The sequence below is a fragment of the Elephas maximus genome, chromosome 19 (genome assembly GCF_024166365.1).
Source record: "Elephas maximus indicus isolate mEleMax1 chromosome 19, mEleMax1 primary haplotype, whole genome shotgun sequence".
NCBI classification, from domain to species: Eukaryota; Metazoa; Chordata; class Mammalia; order Proboscidea; family Elephantidae; genus Elephas; species Elephas maximus.
The window spans coordinates 17,388,076-17,402,082 of NC_064837.1; the positions used below are offsets into that span (position 1 = coordinate 17,388,076).

The 14,007-nt window shown below is 46.6% G+C and overlaps 2 protein-coding genes across 4 annotated transcripts in view; both read left to right on the plus strand.

The window, feature by feature from the left end:
• Nucleotides 1-546, plus strand: part of NCBP3 (nuclear cap binding subunit 3) — a 31,168-nt gene extending 30,622 nt beyond the window's left edge. The window contains exon 15 of one of the 2 annotated variants that reach the window (XM_049858696.1): nucleotides 60-546. In XM_049858696.1, the coding sequence (XP_049714653.1) occupies nucleotides 60-168 (109 nt within the window). In that variant the 3' untranslated portion in view covers nucleotides 169-546. The remainder of the gene's footprint in view (nucleotides 1-59) is intronic. The other variant, XM_049858697.1, reaches the window with a different exon arrangement.
• Nucleotides 547-12,565: 12,019 nt separating this feature from the next.
• ITGAE (integrin subunit alpha E) overlaps nucleotides 12,566-14,007 on the plus strand; it is a 68,536-nt gene continuing 67,094 nt past the window's right edge. For both annotated transcript variants that reach the window (XM_049858693.1, XM_049858694.1), the window contains exon 1: nucleotides 12,566-12,642. In XM_049858693.1, coding sequence (XP_049714650.1) covers nucleotides 12,609-12,642 — 34 coding nt within the window. In that variant the 5' untranslated portion in view covers nucleotides 12,566-12,608. The remainder of the gene's footprint in view (nucleotides 12,643-14,007) is intronic.

Consider the following 14,007-nt stretch of genomic DNA (forward strand, 5'->3'; position numbering starts at 1 on the left):
ACACAGTTAATCCAAAGAGCAGAGAACTGAACTTCTCACTATTGCCTTGGCCCTGACAGCTGTTACCAGCACCCTTTTCCCAAGAAAAGTCAATTCCCAGGTGCTTATTGGACAGCCTTCGAGGGGGAAGATGAGGGAAGCTGCCAGCTCACCCTTCCAAGACCCTAGTGTGGGGGCCGAATCCCATGGACCTGACCTCAGAGGTGCACCAGTGCCGCCCAGGTAGATAAGAGACCCAGCATTGATCGTGCTTCCTGGTCAGCCTTCCAGGATTTCTGTTAGGGGTCTCTTAGTAGCCATCCGCTTGAAGTGAAGATCAAGTTCAGTGCTGTGGGGTTTTTAGGAACAAAAAACTGTGACTTCTGGATTTGGGGTTGATTTTTGTGCTGGGGCGGGGTCATGGGTTAATGTTGAACAATTTTTAAGTCTGTATTATGTTTAAAAATATTAATGATTTAAAAGTTTAAATTTTTAATTTTTATATGTGAAAATTCTTCCTGTTGGCTACAGGAGAAACTCAAGTGGTGTCTTCTTATGTGCTGTTAAATATATATTATATACTTTGGAAGAAGACAAAAGGAGGAGTCTCATTCTTTTTTAAATGATCCTAATTGTATAGCCTGTTGTACATAGTGTTCAGCTTGCTTTTCCACCATTGTAGGAAAGAAAACCCATCCATCTGAGGTGGGGTCATGTTGTTTATTATCACTTCAGAAGTGATCATTGATATTTATTCTTTCTGCCTTCAAGTTCTGGCACTTGAAGACTTCTTCAAAATGGACAAATAATAGTTGGAGAAATTTTAGTCTCTTCATGTCTAAACTCCTGTCAGGTTATTTTTATCATGAAAAGGCAGTAGATTATTTTGTCTTCCTGTCTGCTCTTCATTTTGAGGTGTTTAACTTCTATATTCCTCTGCAGGATTAAAAATGGTGTTTTACTCCAGTTCCCTAGAACGTGGGAGTTAGAGATAGTAAACCACTGCCCACTTTGCGATGTCACAGGTCGTCACCTGCCTGGGGTGTTGAGGCACCTGATGTAACCTGGATTCTAGAAGCTTCCTGTGTGGCTGAGCTGACGGTCACATTGGTGGCTGATTACACTGTGGTGTGGTTGACTGCAGAGTGCTGTTGTTAATAAAGGACTCTGAGACTTGAGAGTTACAATGCAGAGTGTATTGTACCACGTTTTGTTGGTTGACACGCTTCTTTCTGCCTGTTACAAAGATAAGATATACCATGGTATGTTGCATCTTCCTAATAGGATCCTAGGACAGAGATGGTTTTGGCTTCTCTGCCAGCTGAGACCTAAGGTGTCTGAGGTTTCTCAGCTCTTCTTGCCTTGTGACGCACACACCTGAGAGACAGGTTCTTCAGGAGTCAGGCTTGGGGAATTGGTACAGTGAGAAGTGCAAGGGCCTGAAAGGGACCTGAAGGCCAACCTCTGGCTCTGCTCCAAGAGCCTAGGCCTTGGTTTCCCCATCTATCAAATGAACGGGTCCGTATCGGAGCTTCTGGCTCTGCTGGTGCATCTCATTGGCATTTTACCCTGGCCAAAGCTGGGGCTGCGCTATGCTGGTGAGCACTAGTTTCTGTTGCAGGTGGGGGAAGAGGGAAGGAGGCAGTTGAGGGGTGCAAGGTTGTGGACATGCACTTCTCCCCGTTCCATTACAGTCTCTGGGTTTACTAATGGGACAAAAATGTCCTTTGGTTAGGGTCCCCACTGGACAGTCTCTGCAGCATTTAGAAAATGCTCCTTCTTAGACTTTGCTTTTTATTTCCCAGTCATGACCCTGTCCCACCAGTAACCCAGGACTATTTTTCCCATGGCCTTTGAGCCCTCACCAGTTTCCTGCTAGAGATCAGGGAAGACTTCCTGGAAGAGCGGTGGTATGGAGTCAAAACTAGATTCTTGATCTAACCAAGGAAATTACCAACTTTAGCAGCAGTTCTCCTCACAAACACAGAGAAAATTTGGGAGATTATCTGTCAAGATTTTAAGTGTATTTCCCAAAGTTGTTGGTTTTATTTTTAGCCTCTTCTGTTCCAGCCCATGCTCAGGCATTCAGCTCTTTCAGCATCTTGAACCTGTCCTGCATCCCTGGGCCCTTTCCTTGGAGTTTAGGAGTGAAGATGGACAGACTAGTCTCCTGGTGGCAGCTCAATGAGGTGCTTGTGTTCTGGGTGCGCCCTTGCAGGTGGGCAGCAGGGTTACATACTTTCTGTGTTCCTCTGAGTCCTTATATACGTAGGAGGTTTTAAGTACATTTTTGCTGCTTGATAATAATTGCAGATACCTCATTTCTGTTGCTCCCTCTCCCTCTGGGAGAGACACCAGGTACTCAGAAGCACTTGCGGAGACTGTGACAGATGCAAACTCTTCTCTCCTAGCCCTTTCCACCAGCCTCTCCCCTTGGTCCCACCTCTGTCTTCTCCTGCTCTCTTCCTTTAGCAGCCTCTTCACTGGTCCCTCTCTACCCATCTCTCCATCTCTACACCATTCTACACACTGTAGCCAGCATGCAGTTTTTTAAATTTAAATAGCTTTATTGAGATATAATTCTCATACCATACAATTCCCCAGTTTAAAATGTGCAGTTCGGTGGGTTTTAGTATATTCACAGAGTTGTGCAACCCTCATCACAATTTTAGAACATTTTCATCACCCCGAAAAGAAACCCGTACTGCTTAGCTGACGTCCTCCCCTCCACCCCCCAGTCCTAAGCAACCACCAGTCTATTTTCTGTCTGTATTGATTTGCCTGTCCTAGACATTTCGTATAAATGGAATCATATAATATGTGGCCCTTTTCATTTACACAAAGCCAACAGCCAACATCACCTTATATGGAGAGAGCCTGAAAGCATTCCCATTGAGATCGGGAACCAGACAAGGATCCCCTTTATCACCACTCTTATTCAACATTGTGCTGGAAGTCCTAGCCAGAGCAATTAGGCTAGATAAAGAAATAAACCGCATCCAGATTGGCAAGGAAGAAGTAAAAGTATCTCTATTCACAGATGACATGATCTTATACACAGAAAACCCTAAGGAATCGTCTAGAAAACTGCTGAAACTAACAGAAGAGTTCAGCAGAGTATCGGGATACAAGATAAACATACAAAAATCAGTTGGATTCCTCTACACCAACAAAAAGAACATCGAAGAGGAAATCACGAAATTAATGCCATTTACAGTAGCCCCCAAGAAGATAAAATACTTCCGAATAAATCTCACCAGAGATGTAAAAGACTTACACAAACAAAACTACAGTACGCTCCTGCAGGAAACCAAAAGAGACTTACATAAGTGCAAGAACATACCTTGCTCATGGATAGGAAGACGACATTATAAAAATGTCTATTCTACCAAAAGCGATCTCTACATTTAATGCAATTCCGATCCAAATCCCAAGGACATTCTTTAATGAGATGGAGAAACAAATCACCAACTTCATATGGAATGGAAAGAGGCCCCGGATAAATAAGGCATTACTGAAAAAGAAGAACAAAGTGGGAGGCATTACTTTACCTGATTTTAGAACCTATTATACTGCCACAGTAGTCAAAACAGCCTGGTATACTGGTACAACAACAGATACATGGACCAATGGAACAGAATTGAGAATCCAGACATAAATCCATCCACATATGAACAGTGGATATTTGACAAAGGCTCCAAAACAGTTAAATGGGGGAAAGACAGTCTTTTTAACAAATGGTGCTGGCATAACTGGATATCCATCTGCAAAAAAATGAAACAAGACCCATACCTCACCCCATGCACAAAAACTAACTCAAAATGGATCAAAGACCTAAATATAAAATCTAAAACGATAAAGATCATGGAAGAAAAAATAGGGACAACGTTAGGTGCCCTAATACATGGCATAAACAGTATACAAAACATTGTAAAGAATGTCAAAGAAAAACAGGATAACTGGGAGCTCCTAAAAATCAAACACCTATGCTCATCCAAAGACTTCGCCAAAAGAATAAAAAGACTACCTACAGACTGGGAAAAAGTTTTTAGCTGTGACATTTCTCATCAGCACCTGATCTCTAAAATCTGCATGATACTGCGAAAACTGAACTACAAAAAGACAAATAACCCAATTAAAAAATGGGCAAAAGATATGAATAGACACTTCACTAAAGAAGACATTCAGGTAGCTAACAGATATATGAGGAAATGTTCACGATCATTAGCCATTAGAGACATGCAGATCAAAACTACAATGAAATTTCATCTCACTCCAACAAGGCTGGCGTTAATCCAAAAAACACAAAATAATAAATGTTGGAGAGGCTGTGGAGAGATTGGAACACTTCTGCATTGCTGGTGGGAATGTCAAATGGTACAACCACTTTGGAAATCGATTTGGCGCTTCCTTAAAAAGCTAGAAATAGAACTACCATACGATCCAGCAATCCCACTCCTTGGAATATATCTTAGAGAAATAAGAGCGTTTATACGAACAGATATATGCACGCCCATATTTATTGCAGCACTGTTTACAATAGCAAAAAGATGGAAGCAACCAAGGTGCCCATCAATGGATGAATGGATAAATTATGGTATATTCACACAATGGAATACTACACATCGATAAAGAACAATGATGAATCTGTGAAACATTTCATAACATGGAGGAACCTGGAAGGCATTATGCTGAGTGAAATGAGTTAGTTGCAAAAGGACAAATATTGTCTGAGACCACTATTATAAGAACTTGAGAAATAGCTTAAACTGAGAAGAAAACATTCTTTCCTGGTTACGAGAGGGGGGAGGGAGGGAAGGTGGGAGAGGGGCATTCACTAATTAGATAGTAGATAAGAACTACTTTAGGTGAAGGGAAAGACAGAACACAATACAGGGGAGGTCAGCACAATTGGACTAAACCAAAACCAAAGAAGTTGCCTGAATAAACTGAATGCTTTGAAGGCCAGCGTAGCAGGGGCAGGGGTCTGGGGACCATGGTTTCAGGGGACATCTAAGTCAATTGGCATAATAAAATCTATTAAGAAAACATTCTGCATCCCACTTTGGAGAGTGGCATCTGGGATCTTAAACTCTAGCAAGCAGCCATCTAAAGTGCATCAATTGGTCTCAACCCACCTGGATCAAAGGAGAATGAAGAGTACCAAGGACACAAGGCGATTAGGAGCCCAAGAGACAGAAGGGGCCACCTGAACCAGAGACTACATCATCCTGAGATCAGAAGAACTAGATGGTGCCCGGCTACAACCGATGACTGCCCTGACAGGGAATGCAACAGAGAACCCCTGAGGGAGCAGGAGAGCAGTGGGATGCAGACCCCAAATTCTCATAAGACCAGACTTAATGGTCTGACTGAGACTGTAAGGACCCCGGTGGTCATGGCTCCCAGACCTTCTGTTGGCCCAGGACAGGAACCATTCCCGAAGCCAGCTCTTCAGACATGGATTGGACTGGACAATGGGTCGGAGAGGGATGCTGGTGAGGAGTGAGCTTCTTGGATCAGGTGGACACTTGAGACTATGTTGGCGTTGCCTGCCTGGAGGGGAGATGAGAGGGTGGAGGGGGTTAGAAGCTGGCGAGATGGACGCGAAAAGAGTGGAGGGAGAGGGGGAGCATAATTGGGAGTGTGTAGCAAGGTGTATATGGGTTTTTGTGTGAGAGACTGACTTGATTTGTAAGCTTTTACTTAAAGCACAATAAAAATTATATAAAAAAAATATGTGGCCCTTTCGTGTCTTCCTTACTTCACTTAGCTGAATGTTTTCAAGGTTCATCCATGTTTCACGTGTAATCAGTACTTCATTCCCTTGTATGGCCAAACAATATTCTATTGTGTAGATACACCACATTTTGTTTATCCAGTCATCAGCTGGTGGGCATTTGGGTTGTTTCCAATTTTTAGCTCTTATGAATACTGCTGCTGTGAACAATTGTGTACAGGTTGTTGTGTGGGCATATGTTTTCATGTCTCTTTGGAATATAACTCAATGGAATTGCTGGATCATATGGTAACACTGTGTTTAACCTTTTGAGGAACTACTAGACTGTTGTCCATCATGGTGGCATCATTTTACATTCCCACCAGCAGTGTGTGAGGGCTCCAATTTCTCTATATCCTTGCCAACAACACTTGTTATTGTCTGTCTTTGTTATTATAGCCGTCCTAGTGGATGTGAGGTGGTTTTTTCTGGTTTTGATATGCATTTTCCTGATGGCTAATGATGTTGAACAACTTTTCATACGGTTCAAAATGAGCTTTCTTAAATGGGAATCTAAGTCTGTCGTGCTTGTGCTTAAAGCCCTTCCAAAGCATCACCATTGCCCTTGGGATAAATTCCAAATTCCTTTGAGAGCCTACAAGCTGGCCAGGATCTAGCCTCTGGCAGTGTCTTTGGCTTGTTTCTCCCTAGTCCTCTCAGCCCTCTGCTCACTAGTTATCTGGCTCCATCTCGATCTCACCAGGCTTCCAGGCTGCATGGTGCTTGTTCCTGCCCCCCCCCCCGGTGACACACACCACCTGTCCCTTTCCGCCTTTGCCTCAGGCTTGCCTTTTTCCCCTCTCATCCCCAAGGTTTTAGGGGTCTATCCAGGAGGCTATCCCCAACTTGCCGAGCCAGGTCCTGAAGAAGGCGCCATATTGAAGAACCCATCTCAAGGCCCAGTGGGGACAGATCACTGTTCCTTTGGATGAGCACCAGGGGAAGTGGTTGGCCTGCATATAGGGCCCGCTCGGTGGAAACAAACACTTATTTTATAGGCATTAGAATCACTCAGGTGAGGAGCTCACTTTTTAGAGGTTGGTGGGAACTGAGGCCACAGCAGCAGCAGAGACACCCCTGCCTCAAGCCTTCCTGCCCCTCTGTGCTCCTTGAGTGGGGGGGCAGGTAGAATGATGGCCCAAAAGTCTTGTCTCTCTCTCTCTCTTTTTTTTTTAAAATATTTTCCGACAAATGCAGTTGTGTTTGCATCAGTGAAATGTGTATGATACAAAACCACTACACCTCCACCAACCCACCCAGCATCTACACACTGGATCGTAATTCCCTGTTTCCTAGTTTGTCTCTTGCTAGACTGTAAGCTCTGTGAGAGCAGGGACTGTGTCTGGCTGTTCACAGTGGTTCCCCAGCATCTAGTACCATGCCTAGCACCAGCAGGTCCTTCAGAGTCATGAAAATGAGTGTTAAATCCCCCAGCTGTGGGAACAGCCCATCCACTTACATGTTCATTGTGTGCTGTTCAGTCAGTTGTGACTCATAGCGATCCTATATAAGAGTAGAACTGCCCCATAGGGTTTCCTGGGATGAAATCTACAGGAGCAGCTCTCCAGGTCTTTTCTCTCATAGAGGCTGGTGGGCTTGAACCCCCAACCCTTCAGTTAGCAGCCAAGTGCTTGACCATTGTGTCACCAGCGTTCCTTCTTATGTGCTAGTCTCACTTTTCTGCCTTGCGCCTGCAACGCTTCTTTTCGTGTGTCATTTTTCCTTCTAGCCTGTCATGCGGGAGTAAGTGAGCAGGTACCTTGGTGTTGTTATCTCTCTATCCTTCTACCAGGCCAGCCCAGAGTAAGTAGTGCTTCCTAAGTGTTGGGTCAGTGAATGAGTTGCGGTCAAAGCCCCAGTTCTGGCGACACTGTCTGCAGGCTAGTTTACTTCTAGGTGAGACTACCAGGTTCTCAAAGGGGAAGATGGGTCAGAGGTGCTGAAACTGCTCGAGTAAGAAAGACCTGATTAATTAGGCCGCAGTAAGTAGCACATTTTGATGTTTTAGCCGTACCTGAGGTAAAGTTCACCCAGCTGTATAAAGAATTTGCCGGGAATCGTGCAGGTATTTGTTAGAAAAGCATCCATCTGCCCCAGGAAAGGATTCCTGAAGGAAGCCGGCAAGTAGGTAAGAGACCCCAAAGAGGGACCCCTGAGCCAGCTCTGAGGCTGCAGTCCTGTTGGTGAGGAAGGCAAAGTGAAACAGCTCCTCCCAGCCGCAGCTCCTCCCCCTAAAGCGGCAACCCTCAGGCTTCTCACACAAAGCGTGTCGGTTACAGCGACGTGCTGACAGAGACTGGATCAAAGTCGACAGCAGACGCGGCTGCACAGGTGAATTAGTTCCTGCACAGGTTTCCTAAGTATTTGCTTGTAAAACCCTGTGTAACAAGAAGTAAATGAGAAGTTTAACGGTTTTTCTTTTTTAAGAATTAACGAGACAGAATGCTTTGATAGTATTGAGAACAGCACACTTTATTCAAGGCAGATTGTTGTTGCATAACTTGACCAACAGTAATCATCTAGAACTTTTAAAATATGTTTATAAAATAAATTTTAGAAGGAAAAATATTGCATGCAGCATCTTTTATTATTATTTTTTATTAACTGAAACTATATGAACATTTCACAGAACTTTGATATTCCTGGGAGCAATTAGGGAAATACTGGCTCAGAGACCTGTTTTAAATAGTTTGGAGTCTTCGCTATGTCTGCTGCCCCAGAAGCAACTAGGTCGTGCCGGTAACCAGCTGCTTCTGTGCCACTGTGCTTTTGGTTATCACAGCAGCTTTTCAAGCTCCATTCCGTAGAGGGGGATATGGGCTTTGAGAGGACAAGTATGAGAGGACAAGTACCTTGTCCACTTAGGCCTGTCTTAGTGTGGCACTCAGGCCTAGCTTTCCCAGTCCAGGACTCTAATCTCTGCCACACTCAACCTTGTTTCTCAAGCCTGCCGTTTCCATCCACATGGGCTTCTTGAAAGTGGGATTTTGCTGTGTTTAAATAAAACTCTAGGATATGGGTGGTATTTACCTACCAAAGAGAACAGCCTCCCCCAGTGTTTGTATGTGTTTGAGCAATTCCAGAGGCTCTCTCTGGATGCCAAATTCTTAAATGGTTGAGAATTTGTGTTACTGCAGATTGTCTGGCCCTGTGCCACCCCCCTCCCTGCCCCCCGCCAGGCCAGGGTAGGTTAATGAGAGCAAGTGGGCACACCATTGCCATGAGAGAGGACGTGGCCTTCTCGTCCCTTCCTGGGGTTGTCGTGGTGGGGTTTAATCCTGCGATGTGTCTCTCTTCATTGGCAAGGATTTCTCAGAGGGCCGGTGAACAGGAGGCAGCACTTATGGCTTAGGTAGAGTGTCTCTTTGGAAACCTCAAATAAATAGGATAGGAGCTGGGGCTCGGATGGACCCCAGAGACTCATTCTACCTCCCATGCTTACTGGAGAAGACTGAGCAAGTCCCTCACTTCTCTGGGTCTCACTTTCCCTGTCTGTAAATGAAGGGTCAACTGGGATGAAGTCCAGGTTTCCTTCTAGTGGGAACGTGAGCTCTAGGATCCCTGCTGTGCTTTCCCAGGGAACATTAGCAGTATAAACTGGGCAGGAAGGAGATGGGGGCAAGCAAGAGGCCTGAGCCCTTGAACCCTTGGTTCCAGACCCAGTGTAACTCCCAGCCCCGCTCTGCCCCATTATGAAAGGACAAGAGGATCCCCTTCCTTGCCATCCTCCCACCACACACACACCCCACTCAATCTTTTATTTGGGAGAGTTTTGAGGACGTGGCCCAGGAACACAAGGATCCCAGTATATGTTTGTAGAATGAAGCCTCTACTTTTGAAGAGTTCACAAACGAGGAAGGGCTTAGACCCAAGGATCTGAATGCAGTAGGGTTTGTAGTGGCTCTGAAGGAGGCAGCATCCTCCCCTTTGAAATAGGGATAATTGTGGTGCTGCCTGGCAGGGTGGCTGTGAGGATTAGATGAGGGCCAGCACGTAGGGCTCTTGGTGCTGAGTGCTCAGCCACCTCTGTCCGGCTGCCGCTGTCTCAGTAATGCCCTCACTCTTTCAAGTTCACTCTTCCCAGCTTCCTAGGACTCAGAAGGCAAGTGGGCAGTCAGAAGCATTCCAGAGGCTGGAGGCTGTGGGGCAGGCTGTGTACAGGGCTGAAGGAACCTTCACTGCCCACCAAGGAGCACAACGTCAGTCCTTTGGATGTTCTCCCCAGGGCAGTTAGTCCTTTTCCCTCATGCTGAGCACATGTTTAGAAGGAATCTCCACCATCCTTTAACATTTTTTACCTTCTCTTTTTGAAATAATTTCAAAATCACAGAACAGTTGCAAGGGTAGAACAAAGAACCCTTCACCACATTGTATTTTATCATTCACTCTGCCTCTTCCCCACCTTTTCCCTCTCCCCCTTTCCTTCCCCCTTCCTCCAAGAACCATTTGCATACACCATGTTCCTTGACTCCTGAAATAGTATATATTTCCTAAGAACAAGGACGTTCCCTCAAATGACCACAGTATAGTTATCCAATTCAGGAAATGTGTAATACTATCTAATCAGTACAACATTACCTAATTGGTAGCTCATGTTTCAGTTTTGCCAACCGTCCTAATAATGTTTTTGAAAGAACTGTTTTTTTTCTGGTCCAGGATCACACAGTGCATTAAGTTATCCTCTGTTTAGGCTTCTTTGATCCAGAGCATTTCCTCAGCCTTTCTGTCTGTCATGATATTGACATTTTTGAAGCGTACAGCCTGGTTATATTATAGAATGTTCCTCAAGTTGATCCCCCCCCCTTTTTTTTTTAAAGTAAAATGAATTAGGAAACCATTTTCACATTTCTTTTAGGTAAGTGTGGTAGTGATCGCACACTTGCCAAGTGCCCGGCCTTGTATTAGGTATTGTGAGGAGGAGTATTACAGGACAAAACCTGGCCCCTGGTCCTGGGACCTTAAGTTTGGGTTTGACGGGAAAGCAGTTATTGTCAGGTGGGCTAGAAGAGTCCCTGCTCATGATTAAGGATCTTCTGCACTGGAACGGGCAAGCTTGGATAAATACATCTTAAATGAATGCAGCATGAATCAGCATTCTAGAAGTCTACAAAAATGCAGAAAATGGCCCTTCTCCTCACCCAATATCCACAGTCATCGACTTTGTCTGGTGTCCAGAACTACACATTCCAAAGGCGAAGTCTTGCTTCTTGCAGAATCCTCGAGCTGCAGTCCTGGGTCTAGTCCGGCCTTGCCACTCATCTGCTCTGTGACCTTGGGCTACTAGCTGGCTTTCCCCTCAGAGCCAGTGGTGGGGAAAGGAGTCCCTCCGTGGCTCTACCAAGTGCCCTTGGAACTCAGAAGGGAAGAAGGTCACTGAGTCCCTGAGGAGAAGGTCACTGAGCCCCTGAGGGTCACTGAGCCAAGGCAGCAGGTCCCCACCTGGTCTGTGAAGGGTAAGCAGACTTAGAATGGTCTTTATTGTGATGGGGCAGGAAATCATTAGATTTGGATGCAGATCGGAGTTTCACTTTTTCAGCTGTTTAACTTCTCTGGTGGGTGGTATGTGGGGGGAAAATGGTAGATTGTAATCTCTACTCAGACAACCATGTAAGGTCAGGGAGCTGTCATACGAATTGTAGGTGTTTTGTCAGATCAAAGCAGACAATGCAAAAATATTTAAGTGTCATTGGATTTTCATAAAACTTGAGCCAAGCAGCTTTGTAATGTGAGAAACAAAATAAAACTGGTTTATATCTAGTCATTAAGTCAACACTGTTGTCCATGGTTGATTAACGCTTCAGTGCTCTAACGAGGGATGCAGACATCCACGTGAGAGAGGCATGGAATCTCCAACTTATATTTAAACTACCTAAATAAAATTTAAAATTCAGTTCCTCAGTCACACTGGTGACATTTCAAGGGCTCAGTGGCCACATGTGGCTAGTGGCTGCTGTATTGGACAGTGCAGCTAGAGAGCGGCTCCAGCCTTGCAGAACCTTCTGTTGGACAGCACTATTCTACACTCCCAGCAACCTGGGAAGCAGTGGATGTGGGAGAAACTTCGGTGACAAAGACTTGGTCCCACAGGGAAATTTTGACAAATTGCGAAGTTAACGCTTTCAAATATGACAGCAAACCACTATGATTTGTTCTCTGGGATGCTGGGAAGGATCAGAGGTGTGCTGAAAGATCTGTGGAATTTTACCTCTTCTGTTACTCTGGTATCTCAGGGTTTAAATCAGCTTCAGCATCATGGTGCTGTAGCCAGATTTTGAAGAAAATCCCACCAGAGTTGAATGGAGACCTTCTGCACTGGGTCTTCCTGCTGGCCTGGTCCTCTACGGCCCCAGGGCGTTGAGTGCATGAGCCAGGTGTAGGAGCCCGCTTTCTGGCTGTGGGGCACACCGTGTGGAGGGAGAACCCGCTCTCCCTGCTGAGGCAACCGTTGCCAAGGACCCTGGGCTGGGGCCTGGCTAAAGTGTGTGGTGGTTCTGGGGCAGGGCAGGGGGCTGGACTCGCTCACGTGGCTGATGCTGACAACAGTCTGGATTGATCTTGCTCTTGCACCTCAAACATCTGCCAAGGACACACAGGATTATGGCCCCGGGGCCAAACCTTGGCCCACCATGCCAGGAAAGTGCTGGTCAAAACGTGGGTGGCGAGCTCCCAGGACCCAGCAGGAGCTGCTGAGGAAGCCACACGGTGTTTGAGCGGGAGTGTCTGTGACTACTTGAAAGTGCCTGTGTCCCCGCCTCCTGGCCGCCCAGCTGAGAGGAGGGGAAGCAGAGGGCTGAGGCCCACCTCTAGCTCACGTCAGTTTCACAGCGCGGCTCCCTTGGCTCCAGCCGGGATGTGGCTCTTCCACACTCTGCTCTACATGACCAGTAAGTCAGCCTCACCCTCACCCTCACCCCCAAATGAGCTGCTGCACCCCCAGCTCCAGCTGGGTATCTGCAGAGCGCAGCTTTGTCTGTCTGTCTGCTGGGGCACAGTCAGGGCCAGAGGTCGGCAAAAAGCTTGTGTAAGTGGGGGGCCAAAAGGTGAACAGTGGAGAGCTTCTTCAGGGAAGATCTCCAGGCTTCCTGGGAAGGGCCTCTGAGGCTCTGGGTTGACAGTGCTGACAGCCTGTGGCCTCAGATTCCAGGGCTCTGCTCCCTGCTCCCTCTAGCCAGCACCCCCACCCCAGGCCCTGTCCCCACAGCACCCACTCTGGGCACCTCCTCTAGTTTGTACTGAGTTTGTTCTCAGAGTGCATACCCTGACAATGCCCCCCCACCCTGCCTAGCAGAGCACCCTTCTGTTACAGACCAGGGGTTCAGTTGATGAGGGTGAGCCTGTGAGAATGTTCTATCAAGAGACTGGGGTCCTGTGTCTGCATGGTAGTGGGTGAGTGTGTTGGGGGGAGCCTGCTTCCTGTTCTGATGTTAGGGCCAGTGTGAGAAATAGTGTGTAGGTGGAGGGGGGGGGAGGAGACACTTCCTCTTCTCACTGGGGGTCCCATTCTGGCCTTTAAGCTGCCCATGGAAGCCAGGTTAGTAAGCCAGGCCATAAGCCTGCACCTGCCTGTGAGGCCCAGGGCTGAGACTGAGTGAACATGGTCAATAAGCTCCAGGAGGGGATCAGATCAAGGCTGAGGCCAGGGCGAGCCTGCCTAGTGATCTAGGAAGGCTTCCTGGGAACTCCTTCTCTGTCCAGAAGCTTGACAGGAGTGAGAATTAGATGGACAGTTAGTTGTACATAGTTCAGAGGCGCCTGGGAATCTGAGTTCTCTCTGGAGGATGGGCTGGGGCCAGTTATGGAGCACAAACAGTGCCTGGAGACAGCTGAGGTCATGCTGGGGGGGGACTCGGGGATGGCATCCATCAGGGACAAGATCACCCAAGAGGCAGGCCAAAACATGAGTAGGGCACCAGCAGAGCCTACATTTTTGGACAGATGTATTTTGATATTTCAAAAAGACGAAAATAGTCATGGGAAAACCAAAACTTTGTTGAACTTTTCCTCATTTTAGTTTAGACTTGTCTTTATTTTCAGTTACATACTGGGTTTGAAGAGGGCCTCACCCCCATGGTTTATGGTTTTAGTTCCCCATCACAAAGAATGTCCAGAGAAAATGCTTAGACTAGACTCTGGACCGCACCCTCCCAGTGCAGAGGAGATGACTGAGGCCTGGAGGGGTAGTGATTCCCAGGGTTGCAAGCAAGTACCAATAGAGCCAGGGCTCAAGCCTAGGCCTCTGCCCTGCCTCC